The 21,662-nt window shown below is 52.9% G+C and overlaps 1 protein-coding gene across 1 annotated transcript in view; it reads left to right on the top strand.

Annotated features, from left to right (window-relative positions):
- MECP2 (methyl-CpG binding protein 2) overlaps window positions 1-20,517 on the top strand; it is a 54,029-nt gene extending 33,512 nt beyond the window's left edge. The window contains exons 2-3 of the mRNA XM_079727086.1: window positions 17,660-18,010; window positions 19,309-20,517. Of these exons, the coding sequence (XP_079583212.1) occupies window positions 17,660-18,010; window positions 19,309-20,392 (1,435 nt within the window). The 3' untranslated portion in view covers window positions 20,393-20,517. The remainder of the gene's footprint in view (window positions 1-17,659; window positions 18,011-19,308) is intronic.
- Window positions 20,518-21,662: the final 1,145 nt, after the last annotated feature.

The raw sequence follows: 21,662 nt of genomic DNA, 5'->3' as shown, positions 1-21,662 counted from the left end.
CTGCTTTTTCATTTACCATTTCACAATAGAACATAAGCATCCCCATTGTTACAGACTAAAGTGCTTGTGTGTCTCCCCACCCCACCCCCCCGCAAATTCATATGTTGATGCCCTAACCCCAAATGTGAGGTTGTTTGGAGATGGGGCCTTTGGGAGGTAATTAGGATTAGATGAGGTCTTGAGGCTGGAGCCCAATGGGATCAGTGTCTTTATAAGAAGAGACACCAAAGATCTCACTCCCTGCCATGTGCCGTATGAGGACACAGTGAGAAAGCAGCCGTCTGCAAGCCAGGAAGAGGGCCCTCACCAACGAATCTGCCAGCACCTTGACCTTGGACTTACTGCGTCCAGAACTGTGAGCAATAAATTTCTGTTGTTTAAGCTACTCAGTCTGTTCTATTTCGTTATGGCAGCCCGAGCTAAGACACCCATGTTAAGAAAAACAGTGAACATCCTTTTAAAGCTAACTTAGATTCCATCACAAATTTAGTGTATCTTCTGTCTTGGCCTTCTATTGGCTCCCTATCCCTTACCTCTGGATGCTTTGCATCTTCTCTGTGCCAAGCTTTCCAAAAGAGTAGTTTATGTTTGTGATCTCCACATCCCCGTTGGTCACCTCCTGGGATCACCTCTCCACTCGGTCCTTCCACTCCCCCCCACCCCCCCACACACACTCACTCACTCACTCACTCACTCGTGGGGTGGTTCCCGACCAGCTGCTGTCTGCCTGCCTGATCAGGATCCACTCATGGAATCCGCAGCAGCCCACACAAGGCAGGCTGGTCCTTACCCATACTCTGCAGGTGAGAACTTACCAGACTCAGCATTTATCTTAGTAGCCTCTCCGTGGCATCTGAAAATATTGATTTCCTTCTTGCAGCTCTTCACTGACATAAAGAGGAGTTAAACCAGGTCATGTCCTTTGGCCCTCGTCTCTTCATCCCCTTCCGCTACACTGGGCTTTGCGGCCTTCTCTCCCAGTATTCCCAGATGATGAAGTTGTCTGTTGCCGCATGTGCCCCCTGCTAGGGTGAAGCCACTGAGGGCGGTGACTGCCTCTGCTTGCCCACCACAGCCTCCCCTTGGCATCTCTGGTGTGGCACTCGTTACTCTTCTTGTTCAGTGAGTGACGTTTGTAGGTCTGTCAGAGGTCTGGGAGGAAGGCAGTTAGCAGCAAGGGGTGTGCCTCTTTGTAAATTACCCCCCAAGCTAAGACATTTCAGTAGAAGATTTTTATGCATTCTCAGATTTACAAAGTAAGTCCGCCTCAACCTACAGGTGGCACGTGAAACACTAGAACCAGGAACAGCTGGGCTAGGTTCAAGTGCCCCGGAATTTTTGTCCCACCAAGGGACCGTTTGTCTCAGGGATGTGGTTCTCTCAGCCGCCTCGACTTGATCGTGCATCCTGGGAGTGCACAGAAGCCAAGTCGAAGCTCGTCTGTGGAAAATGATCTGAAGTTGAATTAGGTGTTACCAACACACACCTGTCTCTGTTAGCTCCAGGAAGCTCTAATTTTCCAGAAGGGGGTCTCGTGGACCCTAGAAGTGTTTTCAGAGATCTAAAGTTAGCCAGGTAGGTTCTTCTCCACCTGGGTGCTGTCCCGTCCCCCACAGGTGAATCTTGGGGTTTCACCTGACATCCCATTAGGTGGCGACAGAGAGCACTGAAAAGGAGTATGAAGGAACTAGAACTTGTTTTCCCTTCTGTGAGAGAAAGGCTTGCACTAGTCAGGTTTTACCATACAAGGCACTTAAAGGGCTTTGCCCTTTTTCTTCCTCCCATTCTCCTCAACCCACTGCCTGCCCTACCACCCTCCTGCTCCCCCCCACAAAGAAGGTGGATAGATGAGAAGGCTAAAAAGCCAAAGCCCGTGTCCTCTGGTCTCTGTCATGGTGGATAGCAGCACCGGTCCCACAGGCTGGGAACCCGAGTGTCACCAGCCCTGCCCTTTATTTCTCACACCTCCTGTCTCCTGCCCTCCCGCCACTGGCCTGATTCAAGCCTTCCAGCTCTCCTCCACGTTTCTCCCTGCCACGCAGTCCCTGGTGTCAGATCTCACTCTCCTGCTTTAAACCTGAGAGTGGGGCCCCTGTCCTGCAGTGGCGTCAAGGCCCCTCACACGGCTCCTGACTCTCCCGCTACCACTCCTTTTCTCACCCGTGTGCCACTCAGCCGCGTAGGACTGAGCTCATACTCCTGGCCTTTGTCCGGGTCCCCATGCTGCATTTCCTCCTCCTCCTGGTTCTTGAAGACTCGCCTCGGGTATCCCTTCCTGCAGAGAGTCCTTCCTAGGCCCCCAGGCCCCATCTGGGTCAGATCTCTCCTCTCGAGCTCTGGCTCCCTGCAGGTACCTCACAACCAGAGGGCGCCTGTTGACTGTCCCAGCCCACACACCCCGAGCGGGAGCGTGTCCTCCGTGTTCATGATCCACGCTCTGATTAAAAGAACGCTGTGATGCTCAGGCCCCTCAACTCCCCATCATGAGTTTGCTTGCCACCCTGGACAGCCCCCCTCCACTGAGGACTTGGTGCCAGGCCCACAGTCTTTGTCTCTCTGTTCCTGACCATTCCATCCTACAGGTGGCTTAAGCATGCACATAGAGGGCCCTCCTAGTGCTTGGCCCAGAACTTTTGATCACCTCTGTTCCAGTGACCTTGGCCACCTACTGCCAAGGTCACAGCCTGGACTTTGTCATCACTGGAAACTGCTCCACCCCTGGAGCTCTTAACAGACAGCCCCACTGGTGACAGAGACTTCCTGTTTTCCTAGCTCCCCAGGAATCTGTCAATTTTCTCTCCTCTTGTGAATCACACCCGTCACTATACAAACGTGTTTTCGAATTTCCCATCTTTACCAAGCGCTCCCTCCTCAGCTCCTGCCCAGTTCTCTGTTCCCTCTTTGGCCAAGCTTTTCAAGACTTGGCTACTCAGTATTCCCCCTCCTCACCCCCCCACTTCTGCTCCGACCCTAATGGATGTTTGCGTTGCCCAGGCCAGTGGTGATTCCTCCTCTTGACAGGCTTGTTCCCTCCTGGAATCCCCTTCCTTGTGTCTCTTCGGGGACCCCCACCAGCACCCTCTCCTGGCACAGCATCACTGGCTTAGTCGGTTTTATTTTCTTTGGCCACCTTCACATCTGAGCCCCCTTCTTTGTTTGAGGGAACTCTTACCCCATCCTATGAGTTTGCTGAGAGACCAGGTGACCTCTGACTGTAGTCGCTGAAAATGCCATACGCTTCTTTTCATAATTTCCCTTTCAGCTGGTACAGTGCTTGGTAAACTACATGCCAAGGCCAAATCTGGCCCACTGCCTGTTTTTGTAAATAAAGTTTTATTGCAGTCCAGCCCCACTCCTTCCTTTATGCATAATGGCCTGAAGCTACCTTCCCACTTCACTGGCAAGTTGAGTGGTTGTGACAGAGACGGTGAGGCCTGCAAAGCAGAAAAAAATGCTTACTATCTGGCCCTTTACGGAAGAAAATGGCCTAAGCCCTCCAAGGGGGTATGGCCCTGTGCCTCGGGCTGTCACGTCAGACCCACCCTCTCCAAGGGAGCAGGGGCAGCTCCCGCAGTGGCTGCTGTGTTGGCGGCCAGTGCTGCCCCCTGCAGGGTGGCAGAGGCAGTGCTGGCTGCCCTGCACCAGCCTGGCAGCAGGGTTTGGAATATTGTTCTTGGCTAACTAGATTCAAACCTGTTTCTCCAACCCTCTGGCCACCTAATAGCCTTTTATTCCCCCCAATTTTTGTTATTGGGGTAAAATACACATGAAAAAATTTACCATTTCAACCATTTTTAAGTGTACAGTTCCATGGTATGAAGTACTTTTATACTGTGCAGACATCACCACCACCTTCCACCTTCCAGTAGCCATTTAATCAAGTCCTTGTCTGTGTAAATCAGCTAGAGTTGGTCTCTGTTGCTTGCCACCAATAATCTGGACAGACACACCTGATCGTCTTTCTAATTAACCTCACTCCTCTTTGTCTGTCTCTTTTGCTGACTCTTTCTCCTTGTCACAACTCCAGATAATGGGAGGAAAGTTGTCCACACTCAAACATCTGAGGTGCCCTCACTTGCTCACCTGGCTCTTCAGACCTCTGCGCCAATGACTACCAGATCTCTGTCTCCAGCCTAGACCTGTAGAAGGCGAAATGCCTCAATGTCGAAAACATAAAATATGGAAGTCAGAATCCTTGATCTCCTGCGCTCCTGCTGCCCCCAGCACACACATGCCCTCCACTGATGGCACCTAGAGCAGCCACCACATCGCCTGCTTAGACTCTGCAGTAGCCGCACACAGCAGGCAAGGAGGTCACTGTGTGATCCCCAGCCAGAAGTGCAGTCCGCAGGCAGCCTCCAGCTGCTGGCTCCTTTGGGCTTGGCCTCAGCTGTGAGCACTTCCTCACTCGGTCACGCCAATTCCAGGGCAGTGCCCAGGTGGCTGGATGAGGCAGGGGGTATAAAACCACTGCCCTGCCATCACTGCCCAAGGTGGCCTGGAGCTTTCTTGAGCCTGCATTGCAATTCAGCTTCTGCCCCTGCCCAGATCTGCTTCCTCTCCCTTCCGTTCACGGGGGTCAATCCCTAATAAACGTTCAGTACCCCAAACCGTGAGGCCACCCCGCAGCACCTTGCGTCTCCCTGCCCCCTCGTCCCCCATCACACCGTATTTTCCATTAAGAGTGAACTTTTTCAGACTCTTCATCTGATCATGTCACTCCCCTGAGAAAAACCCTCTGAGGGCCTCTCATCCCTCACAGAATAAAATCTAAAGTCTTATTTCCTGGAAGCAGGGCCGGCTTCCTGGACGTGCAGCCTATATAATGCCCAAGGCTTAGAAGAGCCACACTTGGTTTACTGCTCTACTGCGGCCATCTCACAATTCTCCATTTTTGAGTAAGAGGCCCTGCAATTTCATTTTATACTGGGCCCTGTAAATTATGTATCCAGGCCTGCCTCATTTTCAGCTCATTTTCTGTGCCTTGCTCACTTGGCTCCAGCCCACCATTCTTGCTTTTCCTGGAACGCGCCAGACTGTTCCTGGGGTCGGGTCCTCGGCTCTTGCTGGTCCTTAGTCCTTAACGCCTGGGCCCCTCTTTACGTGATCCCTTGGGGCGCTTGAAGAATTCTTTATCCTTGAAATTAAGGAGGTTAACCACAGTCCCTCTCGCTGGTGAGTGGTGTTTGTTTATCACATTTTCCTGGGAACATGGTGTGTTCTTTCAGGCTGCAGATGCAGCTCATCTTCGTTTCAGGTTAGTTCTCTTATAATATATCTTTGATGGCATCTGTGCCATTTTGGGTTCCCTACTACAGGGACACGAATTATCCTTATGTTGGATTGTCTTTGTCTCTCTTCCAGTGCTGTTAGCTTCACTCTGATTGCTTTAGCTTTTATCTTTTTCATCTGCATACACTGTTTGTCTAGTTTGATTTTCAGCTACGTATATTCTGTTTCTGGCTGTTTTTAAATGCATTTATTAGTTCCGTAATGATGTGTTTTGGTCTGCAGTTTGTTTCCCTAGGTTGGGAATTTGCCCTTTCATCTTACTGTGTTTTATCTTCTCACCTTTGAACTATTATTGAGAACATGTTCTTATAAACTTGTGAGGAATTTCCTTCTCTTCCTTTTGTGTATTCTCTTCTTGGTGGGATTTTGCCTTTCCTGAGCCATCCCCCCCTCCCTTTTATTTTTTTGCTTTTGGCCATGTTTCTAGAGTTACCATGTTGTTTCTTGTCAACTTGGCTCAGGCTTAGACGGCTCCATCCAGTCGTTCTGTTTGCTTTGGTGCAGCAGGGGAGTTCTGGCTCTCTCTTCCCAGTCTTCTGGCATCCTCTCTCACTGCTTTCCCCTCTGGGCTGTCATGAGCTCGTTCTCTTGTGGGCAGAGACAAGCTCTACACGTGGGGGAGCTGCAGTCAGGGGGACTCTTCGGCAGCATCTGGAGTCTTCTCTCTAGCCTAGGAATGGTGTTAATTGTCTTACGCCAGGGTTCAGTCTAGCCGCTTGAAGGACATGTATGCCATTCCTATAAGGGATGTGGGAAGGGGCCACCCCAGGTTCCCAGTGGTCCCCTGGCCTGGCTCGCTGGGTGCTTTACCTGTTTCTCCTGCACCTCCCGGTTGCAGCTTCTGTAGTTCCTGAGCCTAAAAGGAAAAAGTTACACACTCCTACCCAGTTGCTTCTTTCCAGCTCAGTGAAGAGAGGTTTTGGGGTGTTGCGGGCTCCCCAGCACGGCTTCCAGAGGTGGGGCAGGAGCTCAGTCTTGCTGCTGCTTTGTTCTCTGGAATCCTTTCTTCAGCTGCCGGGTTTTGAAATGTACTGCATTCGATTTTATGTCCCTTTCCTTCGTTTGCTGAATTCTGTCCTTCACACTCCTCCTCCCCATGTCTGTGTGTTTCTCATTTTGTTAGGCGTTGGGAGAGAGCAGTTCTGTGGGACGTTGTAACCGCCCTTTGAACCTACCCGTCTAATCCATGGGGAATTGATTCTGTTGTGTGGCGGGAGGATGCAGTGGTCACAAGAAGCACGTCACGGCCCCACCACCCCTCCGTGTTTTTCTCTGGCTGTTCACAGGCACTGATTCTAGGTAAATCTCCGCTGGAGAGCCGGTAGTCAATGTTCCCATTGTATTTTCTACCCACTTAGTATTTGTACACAGGGAAGCCACTGACTGGTTGATATTTGTCTTGTCACCAGGCTTGTTAGTTACTTTTTAGCCGGTCCCCAGAGTTGTTTACGGGATAGAGATTAGTCCCTACTGCTTGCCCACTGCTGCCCACTGCCCTTCTCTGGCCCTGCCTGCTCCCAGCAGTGCCCAGGGAAACCCCTCAGCCTGCTGCTGGCCTTGCCGTGTAGGCCTCTAGGCCCTTCCGTCTGCCACCGGCAAACCGCACTTCAGCCAGCCTGGCTTCTGGGTCCCACCGTTGTGACCTTGAAGATTTCCTCGGCCTCTGTTGGTGGGGGGGCATCCTGTCACCACCGACCCCCCTGGCAGGTCCCTCCTTGGCATCGCTCACGGTGCCTCAGCCATTGGTGGCACCCTCTTGTTTGCCATCTCTGACAGACACATTTCCCCTTTTTTCTATTTTGTTGGTCATTTCAGTGGCTCCTATGTCATCATCGGGAAGCAAGTCTGTCAGGCATGCAGCTGCGGGGTGACCTACACTAGTGAGAGGCACAGCAGTGAAAACAAGGGCATCACCTCAAGTGAGAGGAAAACACTAATGACAGAAAACTGCAGCAGGAAGGAGCTGTGGGAATCTATTGCTGGGGACCAAAGAGGCAGGTGTGACCTGAGCGCCCGTGCAGACTGGCTGTGGGGACCTGAAGGCTGGATATTTGTCATGAGAGCACCGGAGGCCAGCTTTGCCCCGTTTGTGAGAAGGGTTGCCGTGAGCACCCTGCGGTGTGGAGGAGACACGATGGAAGAGACGTAGCTAGATGTGGAGGCCGGGGAGCAAATGCTCACGACACAGGCTGTCCAGGGGAAGAGATGAAATCACAAAAACGTCAGTCATAACGACTGGCTTTTGGTTTTCTCCCATTCTTAACTCATTTGGCCAGCCCCCTCTGCAGTGGCCTGCGTGGGGACAGTTGGTGGTGAAGCCACCCAGCTTGGCTTTAGTCATGGTCCACGACTGTACCAGCTTATCACGCCGGGCCCGATCCTTCCCCCACCCGCAGGGTCCCCGCATCGCCTTCCGGAGTGCTCCCCCGGCTCCCGCTCTCTCCCCTTTCACGGCACTCATCAAAATCGCTATGATTTCATTATTGACTGTATGCTTTAGAAGATTGTTTGTACCAGGAGAAAGAGAAGAAACGGATGCAGGTAGAAAGTGTGTCTTGTCACCAGAGCAGCCCTGGCCCCAGCACAGCTCGGGCCCGCTACCTAGATTGTCAGCTACCGAATGAGTGAGTAGGTGACATGAAACACCTCCACCCCACTCCCAGTGTCCTTATCGTGATGACTTCTGTTCAAAGCTTGCCCCTCCCTGCTAGGCATTCCAGAGTGGAAGCAGTTTCTGCCACCCCACTTTACTCCTGTCTAGTTCCAGAACATTTTCATCACCCCCGAAGGAAGCCACGTGGAAAACAGTCCGGAGCTTCCTCAAAAAGTCAAACGTGGAGTACCCGTGTGACCCAGCGATTCCACTCTAGGTATAGACCCAACAGAATTGAAAACATCCACCCGTGCAAAAACTTGTACTCAAATATTCACAGCAGCTAAAAAGTAGAAGCAACCCAGATGTCCATCAACAGATGAATGGATAAACAAAGTGTGGTGTGTCTATACAGTGGAATGTTATTCAGCCATAGAAAGGGAAGAAGTTGTGATACATGCTACAGTGTGGAAGAACCTGGAAAACATTATGCTGAGTGAAAGGAGCCTATCACAAAAAGCCATATGTTATATGATTCCATTTATATGAAAGGTCCAAACAGGCAGATCCATAGAGACAGAAAAGAGATTAGTGGTTGCCAGGGGCTTGGGAGTAAGGGGGAAGTACCTGCTTAGTGGGTATAAGATTTCCTCTGGGGGGGTGACAAAATGTTCTGGAACTAGATAGTGGTGATGGTTGTACAACATTGTGAATGTACTAAGTACTGCTAATGGTAAATTTTATGTCATGCATTTTACCACAATAAAAAAAAAAGATCAAAACACCCTCAGAATATTTAGCCAACAACCTTCAACTTGGCTAAATGCCTAGTCATTAAACTTCTTGGACTAGATTCCCTTCTGACCGTCGTGGTTACCGTGTCCTGGGTTTCAGAGATGGCATTCAGGTCAGTGTGGTCCAGTCTAGCATGTGTCACCGTAGGTCCCCACATTTGCCAATTTCTCTCACATGGACAGCAGAGCTGCTTGCCTGAGCATCGTAAAACCTGCCTCTATGATTTAGGGTAATAGGTGAAGTCAGCTGTCATTTTAGTGGGTTCTTATAAAAATTGAGATATAATTCACATACCATGAAATTCACCCATTTAAAGTGTACACCAGGGCTTCCCTGGTGGCGCAGTGGTTGAGAGTCCGCCTGCCGATGCAGGGGACACGGGTTCGTGCCCCGGTCCGGGAAGATCCCACATGCCGCAGAGCAGCTGGGCCCGTGAGCCATGGCTGCTGAGCCTGCGCGTCCGGAGCCTGTGCTCCGCAATGGGAGAGGCCACAACAGTGAGAGGCCCGCGTACTGCAAAATAAATAAATAAATAAATAAATAAATAAATAAATAAATAAATAATAAAAAATAAAGTGTACACTGGCATTTAGTACACTCATAATGTGCAACCAGCACCTCTATATAGTTCCAGAACATTTTCATTACAACCCCCGCCCCCCCCCCCCAAAATCCCTATACCCATTAGGAGTCATTCCCTATTACCCACTACCCCCAGACCCTGGCAATGAATAATCTACTTTCAATCTCTGGATTTGCCTATTCTGGACATTTCATATAAATGGAGTCATACAGTGTTCGTCTTTCTGTGTGTGGCTTACTTCACTTAGCATAACATCTTCAATTCAAGGTCCATCCATGCTGTAGCAGGTGTCAGAGTTTCCTTCTCTTTTTTTTTTTTGCCCCACCACGGGACTTATGGGCTCTAAGTTCCCCAACCAGGGATTGAACCTGGGCCCTCGGCAGTGAGAGCATGGAGTCCTAACCACTGGACCGCCAGGGAATTCCCGAGTTTCCTTCTTTTTTAAAGCTGAATAACATTCCATTATATGAATGAACCACGTTTTTTTTATAAATTTATTTTTATTTATTTTTGGCTGCGTTGGATCTTTGTTGCTGAGTGCAGGCTTTCTCTAGCTGCGGCGAGCGGGGGCTATTCTTTGTTGCGGTGTGTGGGCTTCTCATTGTGTGGGCTTCTCATTGCGGTGACTTCTCTTGTTGCGGAGCACAGGCTCTAGGCACGTGGGCTCAGTAGTTTCAGCTCACGGGCTCTAGAGCACAGGCTCAGTAGTTGTGGTGCACAGGCTTAGTTGCTCCACGGCATGTGGGATCTTCCCGGACCAGGGCTTGAACCTGTGTCCCCTGCATTTGCAGGCGGATTCTTAACCACTGCTCCACCAGGGAAGCCCCGGACCACATTTTGTTTCTGCATTTATGTGTACCTGGACACTTGGGTTGGTTGGTTCTACCTTTTGGCTACTGTGAATTGTGCTGTTATGAACATCAGCGTCCAAGTATCTGCTCGAGTCCCTGTTTTCAACTCTCTGGGGTCCATACCTAGGAGTGGAATCGCTGGGTCACATGGGAACTCCACGTTTAACTTTTTGAGGAACTGCCTGACTGTTCTCCACGGTGGCAGTGTTTTTTCAAACTTACTTCTCTCCCATGTGTGGTAGACTCATGCCATCAAGATGAGACTTACCATATGGTGCTGATTGCCTTCATTCGGAGAGGGTTCTACCTTTGGGTGGCAAGAACTGTGTTTTATTTAGCTTTTCAAAACATAGACAGTTTCTTGCATCTTCTAAAAACTAGGGTGTTAAAAAATACACTGAATTCAGAGTGGGTCCGCTAAACTTCAGTTGCCACCATTGAAGCCTTCGAGCTGAACCCCATCCCCTTTTTTGCTCCCCAGAGACCACTGAGACCCTCTTCCAGTGCCAGTTTGATTTCTCTCAGATCTTTAAAGGGGCCAAAGCTGGCGTCTCAAAGCGCTGCTACGTTTATTGATTCGTGCAGAGAAGCCCCCTTGATTCTGAGATTCTGCAGCTCATACTGGAGGATGGAAGCAGCCACTGCCAGGAGGCCATTTCTCTCCTCTGGTCCCTGACCATTGACCTGGGGAAGTGGCCGCCACCCTGTCCTTCCAGTTCGTAGCTTTGTTGTGGTACTCAGGCTCCTTACGTAGCTCCATGGGGTGGATGACTGGGAATGAAAGGTGCCAAGACACTCCCATCTCCTGAGATTGGCCTGATGCAAACATGACTGAAATTGGGAAAGGTCCGGATATTGCTGGGGCTCTGGAGGTTTCCTAGAGCTTACTCTGGAGGGGGCAGGATTCAGATTCACGTGAAGAACACCTTTTAGCTGTGGCTTTCACCTGGCTTTGTGGCCTTTCTTTTCTTTTTTAATCTGGAAGCCTTGGAGATTGAGTAGTCACACCTCAGCTGCAGTTGTCTGGTCAGTTGCACGTGTCAGCTGTTGGCTGATTGCACCCCTGGAATGCACAGGAGCCTCGGGTCAAATGAGTGCCATCAAACCCCTCGGGATACAATGATTTGGCCTGATATCAAGATTCCTGCAACTCTCATTTTCCTGTGCTAGATCAAAGGAAGGATTTGATCTAATGTTTTTGTTTTAGCAGCAAAATTACCAAATGATGTTTTCTTCACACAAGAGCCTTCTCTCAGTCTTAGCAGATATTTAAGATTTGTGAAGGCCTTCTGCTTCAATGTGATACCTGCATTTCCCCCACACAGTGCACAGATTAGTTGTTCCATCGACATTAGAAGTCAGGTCCTAGGCAAGGCTGCCTTTGGCAGTGATTTTTTTTTTTTTTAACATGAGGAAGTACCTCGACACCTTCATTCACACTCACGGCTTCACCATACAGAGCATAACGCTATTGAAAACATTGCAGTTCTTTGAGCCACTACAAGAAGGCACTTCTGCGAGGTTTTCAGCCTTTTCTCTTAATGTATTCATGTAACGTGAAGGCGTTCTCTTTAATTGTTAGGAAGCTTGACCGAAACGGCTCTAAAGTATTCCTGTCCAGCAGCACAGTTTCCGGTTATGTTGCTGTCGCCTCCCCCTTTGTGGACACGCTGCCTGTTGCCCCTGCCACCGCTGACAGTCGCTCCATCGCGCTCCTGAGCCCTGAAGGATGGCTCTCCTCAGAGCATTCATCCGGGGCAGTTCGGGCACTCGGGGGCTTCAGCATCAAGCTCACGTGCAACCATATTCACGTTCCCCAAACCCCCCACTGCTGCCTTTGTAGCGCCTTCAGACCAGGGAGCCAGTCCAGGACGGCGCGTCGCTCCTGGTTGTCCTGTCTCTTCAGTCTCCTTTTTCTCCTCACGCCGCAGCCCATTTTGAAGAGTCCAGGCCCGCCAACGTGTAGGATGCCCCTCTCTTTGGACTCTCCCAGGCGTTTCCTCGTGGCCTCTTCCTTCTCGCTGGCTCTTCTGCCGGCCTCCTCCGCCAACAGAACCCCTCCCTTCCTTCCCTGCCTCTTTAGCCTGCGTATTCCTTACTTTCTGGCCAGCTTGTGAGTACAGGTAAGACTTTTTAAACACTGTCCTCTATGATATCTTCTAGAAGATGTTCGGTCCGGCATTTTTAGTAGTTTCATCAAGAGGAGTCTGCAGACCCATCTGCCTCGTTGCTGGGAGCTGATCTGTGGAAGCCTGGGACCTGTCGTCCCAGCATATCTGTCCTCCGTGACCCCTCCCTCTCCATCACTGTAGACGTCACCATCTGCCTTTCTGGGCCCTCGGTGACCAGTCCAGCGTCATCTCCTGCCAACCCCGACCCACCAGGGCCCAGGCGTCCAAAGTCATCATGTACTCACTGACTCAAGCCTATTGCTTTGCGTGCTAAACTAGCCCCTGCTACTTGAAGCTGATGGGCAGGGGAATGGGGCCGTCAGAGGAGGCGGAGGTAGCATAACATGTGCGTTGTGATCTTCCCTTGGCAGAATTATTAAGCGCTGCTCCTGTGCACCGAGCAGGGAGACGACGGGAAGGAAGATGCACGCTGTCTGGGGGGTTGAGCGGCGGGGTGGCATATTCAAAGTACACTGTGCATGGAGCAGGGAAGGCCTCTCGGAAGATGAGAGCGAGGGCTAGTCCAGAGCCACTGTTACACAGGATGCTTATCCTGACTCGCTTCTCCCTCCAGGGAGGGGTGTCACAGTGGTGGCAGGATAGGGCTGTTGATAGTGCCGCCCAGGCCCACCTGGTCTGGCCTGGCCTCCTTGTTGGCCTGGGATAAGTACTCCTTCTCAGCCCTAAACACCCAGCTGTGTCTGGGCTTCCTCTGTGCCTGGAACAGAGGAGAGGATCGCTCTTTCTTTGTTGCCTCCCCTCACCACCACCACCCCGAAATTGGGAGCTCTAGAAGACCAGAGAATGATGCTGGTTCTACCCTGGCCTCCCAGCCCCTAGCAGAGGCTGGCTCAGGGCAAGAGCAGTCGATGAACACACGTCAACTCAGGCATGACCTCAGGCAGGTTCCCTTGTCTGGTTGTACTTGCTTTTCTTTTCACCTATAACACTGAAGAGTTGAACAGGTGAATACCCCCAACTCTAAAATGTGTGAACTTAAGAACTAGGTGCTCAGTTCTCATGGTCCTCTCAGCAGGTTTGTGTGTGTGCGCACATGCATGCAGAGATACACGGTCTGGAGGGCCGTTTGGTTTCTTCTTTTTTTTAATATTTATTTATTTATTTGGCTGAGCCAGGTCTTAGTTGCAGCACGCGGGATCTTCGTTGCGTCATGCGGGCTTTTTAGTTGTGGTGTGTGGGATCTTTTTAGTTGCGGCATGCGGGATCTTTTAGTTGCGGCATGCATGTGGGATCTTAGTTCCCTGACCAGGGATCGAACCCTGGTCCCATGCATTGGGAGCTCAGAGTCTTAGCCACTGGACCACCAGGGAAGTCCCTGTTTGGTTTCTTTGAAAAAGTGTGTTTCAGGGCTTCCCTGGTGGCTTAGTGGTTGAGAGTCCGCCTGCCAATGCAGGGAACACGGGTTCATGCCCCAGTCCGGGAAGATCCCACATGCCGCGGAGCGGCTGGGCCCGTGAGCCATGGCCGCTGAGCCTGTGCGTCCGGAGCCTGTGCTCCGCAACGGGAGAGGCCACAACAGTGAGAGGCCCGCGTACTGCAAAAAAAAAAAAAAAAAAAAAGTGTGTTTCAGCAAACCCTGTAACCCTCCTGGTGGGGGGCCTTGAGTACTCACCTAGTACCCCAGCCTGGCCCCCTCCCTCAGGTCACCCTGGCACTGAGCAGGTGGCTGGGCCGAGGGTAAACTCATTTGGATTACCTGTTTTCCATCATTTTTGCCTCCACTCCACACCCAGCAGAATGGCTTCCAGACTTCTTCGTAGGCTTTTATTTGTTTTTAAGCAGAGAAGTAGCAGTCAGAAAATAAAGTACCAAACACCTTCTGTGTTCCTCAATGCACAGAATTGAAAATCACCATATTCTCACAGTTGCTTCAAGTAATTTCAATTTTTTTTTTTTTGTCTGCATTGGGTTTTCGTTGCTGGGCGCGGGCTTTCTCTAGTTGCGGTGAGTGGGGGCTTCTCTTGTTGCGGAGCACGGGCTCTAGGCACGTGGGCTCAGTAGTTGTGGTGCACAGGCTCAGTAGTTGTGGCTCGCGGGCTCTAGAGTGCAGGCTCAGTAGTTGTGGCACACGGGCTCAGTAGCTCTGCGGCGTGTGGGATCTTCCCAGACCAGGGCTTGGACCCGTGTCCCCTGCATTGGCAGGTGGATTCCTAACCACTGCGCCACGAGGGCAGTCCCAAGTAATTTCAATTTAAAAGAGCTAGAATAATCACAGATAGAGTTAAAAGCCTTTATATTCCCATGTTTGGTGCTATTGAAACTTCATTTATTGTATACTTAGAAACAGTTGAAAAGGTAAATTTTATGTTATGTCTGTTTTATCACAGTAAAAAATTCTAAAAATCCAAACAGTTCATTTAGGCCAAGTCAGAGTCCGGGCACAGGGGTCTCCCCACTTTGTAGCCAAAGAACTACGTTCTCCCCTCCTTGAGCCTCTTTTAGTTTGTTTATGTTGAAGTGTAGCTGGTTACGGTGCTGTGTTAGCTGCTCCTTCAGCTTCTCGACGCGGGTGTGGCTGTAGCTCCCCCCTGCTGCTGGCCCAGGCTTCGTCATCCTCAGTTGGTGGCATCACCATCCTCGCAGGCTTTGGCCATGGCCCTTAGCTCATCCCCAGCCCTCGTCCCCATACTGGCCAGCTCTGTTGCTCCACCTCCTGGTCACGTCCCCAGTCCTCGCCATCCTCGCCCTCCTCACCCTCCTCACCCTGGACCACATGCCCAGAGCGCCCCAAGAGGCGTCCCACAGGCTCCCTGCTGCCCGCTTAGGTCCCCTGCAGGTCATTCTCCACATGGTAGCCAAAGGGATCCCATCACACTCAGAATAAAACCTGACACAGCCCCATGTGCCCCCTCGAGGCCTCTCTGCTGCCTGGAACCTTCTTCCCCCATAAGCCCATTGGACCCTCACTTCCTTTATGTCTGTCTCTCCTTCCCCCAACATCACCAAGTGGGTTTTTTCTTAACTATATCCTAATCAGTTCATTCTTTTGGACAGTCACCTGGTCACCGCGTAGCCCAACAGAGGAGCCCTTTCAGCCCACATCCTTTTGACCCTTCTGCCACCCCCGTGCGCTGCCCTGCCTTTCCACCCCACAGGCCACCCCAGAACTGGAGCCCCCACTTTTCCCCAGGCCAGCCTGGTTCCCCTCCGTGGATGCTAGGCATGTTCCCTTTTGTTCCCTTTTGTTTTCATTTTGGGTTTGGTTATGTAAAGTTTTACATGATTCAGAAATTGAAATTCTGGTTTGACACACCCGACGAGGTCTCGCCTCGCTCCTGTCCTTACCTTGGTCCTGCCTACCCCAGGACTGCCAGGACTGGTTCCCTTCGTTTTGCCATCTGCTTCCTAAAGTCCCCTTCTTTTCTCCCCCAGAGGGCTGCCTACAGTGTACGGTGTTCCCCTCACAGGAGGTCCTGGGGGTCCCTCACCCATGGTATGGGCCGCCCGGCTCTCCATGGTGCGCACGTCGGCATCTGCCCAGCAGGTCTCTGGCGGTGGCTGTCTGGCTTGGCCGCAGTCTTGAGCCGGTGAAAAGAATGTTGTCGCCAGTAACATCGGGCATCTGTTGTTTTGCATTTCTGCGGGTGTCTCTTCAGGGTAGGTGTCTAGAAGGGCTGGCCCTAGACGGCATCGGCACCCTTGCTTGTACCTAAGAGGCATTCCTGGGGCTTGTGGTTTGTGCTTGACTTCACCATAGTTAAATTATCAGGGGAGTGCAGATGAGGGCTCTGAAGAAGCCAGCCTTTGCCATCAGTGCAGTGTTTTTCTCTGGTTCGGGACTGCCCAGGTTCCCGTGGTGACAGTGGGCTGCGGGCTGCATGGAGCTGCCCAGGGCTCTTCTTCATCTCCCATCAAGGAGCTAAGCCTGGAGAATTAGAAAGTCAGCTGTGTGCTAGAGCTCACACTCGGGGCCCTAAACTTCTGGAGGCGGAGCCAGGATAGGGAGGAGGTCGGGGCGCGCCCTCCCCACACCCTGTCTCCCCATGCCTGACCTGAGTGTTCCTGGTGCGAACTCGCCATTGGTGACTTAGCCACGTCATTGGAGTCTGGTTGCCAGGGCACGCCGTGGTGCCTTTGTTGCGGTCTCCGCGGTTTGGCCAAGAAGGGAAGTCACTTGGACTGGGCCGACGTGAGGTGGTGACTGGTGCCGACGTGAGCCGCGTGGGCCCAGGCAGCTCTGGGACTGAGATCTGAAGGACAGAGGAGTCTGGCTCTTTTCCCAGATGAGATGAGCTGCTAACTGCGGGCTTCTCAGGTGGCTGATTCCGAGCCCACGATTCTTCTTTCCAAGCCTCCCTGGCCCGGGTAGTGTTCTTGCCCTCTTGGCCTGGCCATGAGAGCATCATGGCCAGACCCTGATCCCAGGGCCTCACAGTGACCATTGCCAAAGTACACAAGGAGGGGACCCTACCGGGCGGGACGGAAGCATAGGGAAGGAGCTGTTCTGTTGGCACGAAGGAATGGGGAGGTGCCCGCCCTGGAATGAGGAGCGTGTTCTTCTGCGCCTTTCCGTTCTTCCTGCTCTTCCATCCCATCGGCCAAGGCCAAGGCCCTGTGTCGTCAGGAGCGTCTGGTGATAAAGGCTCTCCGACCTGGGATTGCTCCTCTTCTCATGCCAGAACGCTGGGCAGCAGTGTCTGGTTACCCACATCCGCCAGTGTTTATACAATGCCTTTGTGACTCTTCTCCCTCTGGGGTGTTGACCCATTGTTGAGATGAGGAAACCGAGGCACGGGATGTTGAGCTCACATGCTCAGGTCGTGTTTGGAAATGGCAAAGTCAGCATTTGAGCTCAGGTTGGCTGCCTCCAAATCTGCGTGTTTTTCCACAGCGCTGTGCTCTGCGCCACCGCCCAAGGGGCACTGTTGGACTGTTCCCGTCAGCAAGTTGTACTGTGCTGTTTTTACTGATCACACGTTTGAGAAAACCCAGAACACAGAAGCTGTGGTAACAGCCAAGCCAGGCCTTCGTGACGAGGAGCCCCCCCTCCATTTTGGTGGGTAGGTCCCTCTCCGGCAGTCGAGGAGGGCCTCTTGTCATCCGTCAGACACAGAGGCCCTCGGGCACAGCTCGTAACACTGAGAAGCCACCTTCTCAGTGCAGGCATGCTAGGAGTGGGACTCAGGGCGACCACAGTGCAGGTAGGGTGCGGTGGGCCATCGCCGTCAGCTGCCCAAGGGCTCTAAAATGATCTGTGAAGTGGAAGGGCATCTGGATATGGGCGAGCACTGGCAGGGCATCCCCCTCTCCCAGGGCGCTGCCCACGCTGGGGCGCCCGGGGCCTGCTGTTGCTCACTTTTTCTGCAAACCAGTGTGTTCTCCGTGATACTTACGTACTTGTTTAATACTTCAGGGAAGAAAAGTCAGAAGAACAGGATCTCCAGGGCCTGAAGGATAAACCTTTGAAATTTAAAAAGGTGAAGAAGGATAAGAAAGAAGACAAAGAGGGCAAGCATGAGCCCCTGCAGCCAGCGGCCCACCACTCTGCTGAGCCAGCAGAGGCAGGTAAAGCAGAGACCTCGGAAGGGTCGGGCTCGGCCCCAGCCGTGCCAGAAGCTTCGGCCTCCCCCAAACAGCGGCGCTCCATCATCCGCGACCGGGGACCCATGTACGACGACCCCACTCTGCCTGAAGGTTGGACCCGAAAGCTTAAGCAAAGGAAATCTGGCCGCTCCGCTGGGAAGTATGATGTGTATTTGATCAAGTGAGTAAGGGTGACTCCTGTTTCTACAGAGTAGGGAGGGCCGGGTGGGCGGGGGGGTCAGGGACCGGTGCTATAAAACTGATGGGGACCCCTTGGAGTGGTAGCTCTTTGCTGCTCATTGATCAGGAAAATGTGTGTGCGTAACCCCACCTCGGGTCGGGGGCTTCAGTAGTGACCACTGCTTGCGGGCGCGACCAGGTATGCTTGGAATGACCGCGTACGTAGGTCACTGCCCTGAATGAGATGTGCCCAGGGTAGCAGAGTGCGGCTTTCCCGCACCTGCCGTCAAGGCCTCATCTGGAGCTGGAATAGCAGTAGGGCCTACCCAGGGCCTCAGTGAGGGCACCAGGAGAGGCCGCCTGAGAAGCAGTGAGGACGCAAGGTCCTGCCGTGCACACTGGCCTGGGCTGGGGATGCAAGGGAGCTCCCTGGGCTTGCTGCCATCTCCCAGCTGAGGGGCCCTCCTCAGAACCTGTTAGCCTCTTCTTTCTGGGACAGTCCTTCTCTGACACTGCGTCATGAACCCAAAGAAATAGGAGTTCATAGGGCTCAGCCTGCTCTGTGAATCATGTTGGGACAGATGGGCTCTCTGATAGGGCCTCTGGGGAGAGACCCAGATGGGCTCCGTGTGCCTTTCCCACTGTCCCTTGGGCCTTTGTCCAGCTGTGGGCTGGTCGTCGGGTGTTACCTGTTGAAGCAGAGTAACTTCGAAGCCAGAGCTTCAGAGGACGAGTGTGAATGCGTGCGTTTCAGTTCTTCCCCTTAGATGCTTCCAGAAAGGTTAGCAGTTTTCAAAGGCTGCTTTCAGACAGCCTCATTTAATTCCAGCAACTCAGAAAAGGGTGAGCAAAGCGTTATCCTACTGATGGATGAGGAAACTGATTCCAAGAGAGGCTAAGCAGCGTACCCGAGTTCAGCCTGACAGCTAGACAGGGTCCCCAGGCCAGACCCCTTTGGGGGCCAGAGGAGCTCGGTGGCAGGCAGGTGCTCGGGGGCATCCAGGCAATAGCTGTGGAGCAGTCAGCACCAAGCCATTCTGGCATCGGAGCAGGCCTCGCGGGCGCCCACGGCCGTTGGGCAACCCGATTGCTTCCTGTATAACTGAGGCCGTAGCTCCCTAGTTTTAGCTCATCTCAGCTTTTCTTAAATGTGACCCTTGTTCAGCTGTATCGTCGGGCATGCCGGTTGCAGAATGTCTCCTGTCAGAGGGTTCGCCACCACCTTCTCCTCTGCCCCATCTCTGACATGGCTGTGGAAGCTTCTGATTATTCTTTGTGTCTCTCCGTTTATTCCCACAGTCCCCAGGGAAAAGCCTTTCGCTCTAAAGTGGAGCTGATTGCATACTTCGAAAAGGTAGGCGACACCTCCCTGGACCCTAATGATTTTGACTTCACGGTAACTGGGAGAGGGAGCCCCTCCCGGCGAGAGCAGAAACCACCTAAGAAGCCCAAATCTCCCAAAGCTCCAGGAACTGGCAGAGGCCGGGGACGCCCCAAAGGGAGCGGCACCACGAGACCCAAGGCAGCAGCATCAGAGGGCGTGCAGGTGAAAAGGGTCCTGGAGAAAAGTCCCGGGAAGCTGCTCGTCAAGATGCCTTTCCAAGCTTCGCCGGGCAGCAAGGCTGAAGGGGGTGGGGCCACCACGTCGGCCCAGGTCATGGTTATCAAACGCCCCGGCCGGAAGCGAAAAGCTGAGGCTGACCCCCAAGCCATTCCCAAGAAACGGGGCCGAAAGCCGGGCAGTGTGGTGGCGGCTGCCGCCGCCGAGGCCAAGAAGAAAGCCGTGAAGGAGTCTTCCATCCGGTCTGTGCAGGAGACCGTGCTGCCCATCAAGAAGCGCAAGACCCGGGAGACGGTGAGCATCGAGGTGAAGGAGGTGGTGAAGCCCCTGCTGGTGTCCACCCTTGGCGAGAAGAGCGGGAAGGGACTGAAGACCTGCAAGAGCCCCGGGCGGAAAAGCAAGGAGAGCAGCCCCAAGGGGCGCAGCGGCAGTGCCTCGTCGCCCCCCAAGAAGGAGCACCACCACCACCACCACCATGTGGAGCCCCTGAAGGCACCCGCGCCACTGCTTCCGCCCCCGCCCCCACCCCCGCCGGAGCCCCAGAGCTCCGAGGACCCCGCCAGCCCCCCCGAGCCCCAGGACTTGAGCAGCAGCGTCTGCAAAGAGGAGAAGATGCCGAGAGCAGGCTCGCTGGAGAGCGACGGCTGCCCCAAGGAGCCAGCTAAGACTCAGCCCGCGCTCACGACCGCCGCCGCGGCCACAGAAAAGTACAAACACCGAGGGGAGGGAGAGCGCAAAGACATTGTCTCATCCTCCATGCCAAGGCCAAACAGAGAGGAGCCTGTGGACAGCCGGACGCCCGTGACCGAGAGAGTTAGCTGACTTTACACAGAGCGGATTGCAAAGCAAACCAACAAGAATAAAGGCAGCTGTTGTCTCTTCTCCTTATGGGTAGGGCTCTGACAAAGCTTCCCGATTAACTGAAATAAAAAATATTTTTTTTTCTTTCAGTAAACTTAGAGTTTCGTGGCTTCAGGGTGGGAGTAGTTGGAGCATTGGGGATGTTTTTCTTACCGACAAGCACAGTCAGGTTGAAGACCTAACCAGGGCCAGAAGTAGCTTTGCACTTTTCTAAACTAGGCTCCTTCAACAAGGCTTGCTGCAGATACTACTGACCAGACAAGCTGTTGCCCAGGCTTCTTAGGGTGCGCCTGCACCTCCCTCCCACCCAGCCCCCCCACGTGGTCGTTAGGGACAGAGAGCACTTGAGAGGACACTCCTGGTTTTGGTGCCGTTGGCGCCCCAGTCTCAGCTCTCCTCCCCCCACCCTGCCCGGCCTCCAGCTCCCCCGCCTCGCCCACTCCCACCCACGTCGGGACAAGGAGGTGTGAGGCAAGAGAGACAGGTGGATCCTTTAGAGAAGATGCGGATGGCCAGTGGCTATAGCCCGTGTGATCCCACCCGTGGTGGCACAGACCTGGCCCCACGCCAGCCCCAATCCAAAATCGACAAGGACATTTCACAGGACGGGGAAGTAGCACCTGTTCGCCCCAGTTCTGGCCTGGCTAGGAAGGAGTCATCCTTTGAGCCGCTGGGTGTAGACTGGCCTTAGCCAGAGGAGACGATGGCCCAGGGCTGGCTTCCCACGGGTGGCGCTAGAGAGAGGCCGCCAAGGCCGCAGGACAAGGCCCAGGCAGGCAGGCCCAGGCTCCAGACCGCCGAGCGCAGCAGGCCAGGCGGAAGGGATTCCTAGTCGCTCAGAGCAGTTGTGACTGGTAGTTAGAGCCTTAGTAGATGGGGCAGGGGGCCAGGGGGAAGGAGGGGGAAATGTTCTTCCAAAACTTTCCAATTCTAACTCCTCTAGGGACAGCTTAGAACTATTTGCACTATTGAGTCTTCATGTTCCCACTTCAAAACAAACACGCTCTGAGAGCAAACTGGCTTGAATTGGTGACACTTTGTCCCTCAAGCCACCAGACGTGACGGTGTTGACAACTACCTGGATCTGTATGTACCTGCGCTTGTTTTAAAGTGGGCTCAGCACATAGGGTTCCCACGAAGCTCCGAAACTCTAAGTGTTTGCTGCAATTTATAAGGACTTCCTGATTGGTTTCTCTTCTCTCCTTCAATTTCTGCCTTCTTGCATTTCATC

The sequence above is a fragment of the Hyperoodon ampullatus genome (genome assembly GCF_949752795.1).
Source record: "Hyperoodon ampullatus genome assembly, chromosome: X".
In the NCBI taxonomy this organism is placed as follows: domain Eukaryota; kingdom Metazoa; phylum Chordata; class Mammalia; order Artiodactyla; family Ziphiidae; genus Hyperoodon; species Hyperoodon ampullatus.
Note: the sequence above shows the minus strand (reverse complement) of the source record. Positions and strands in the feature narration are given on the sequence as shown.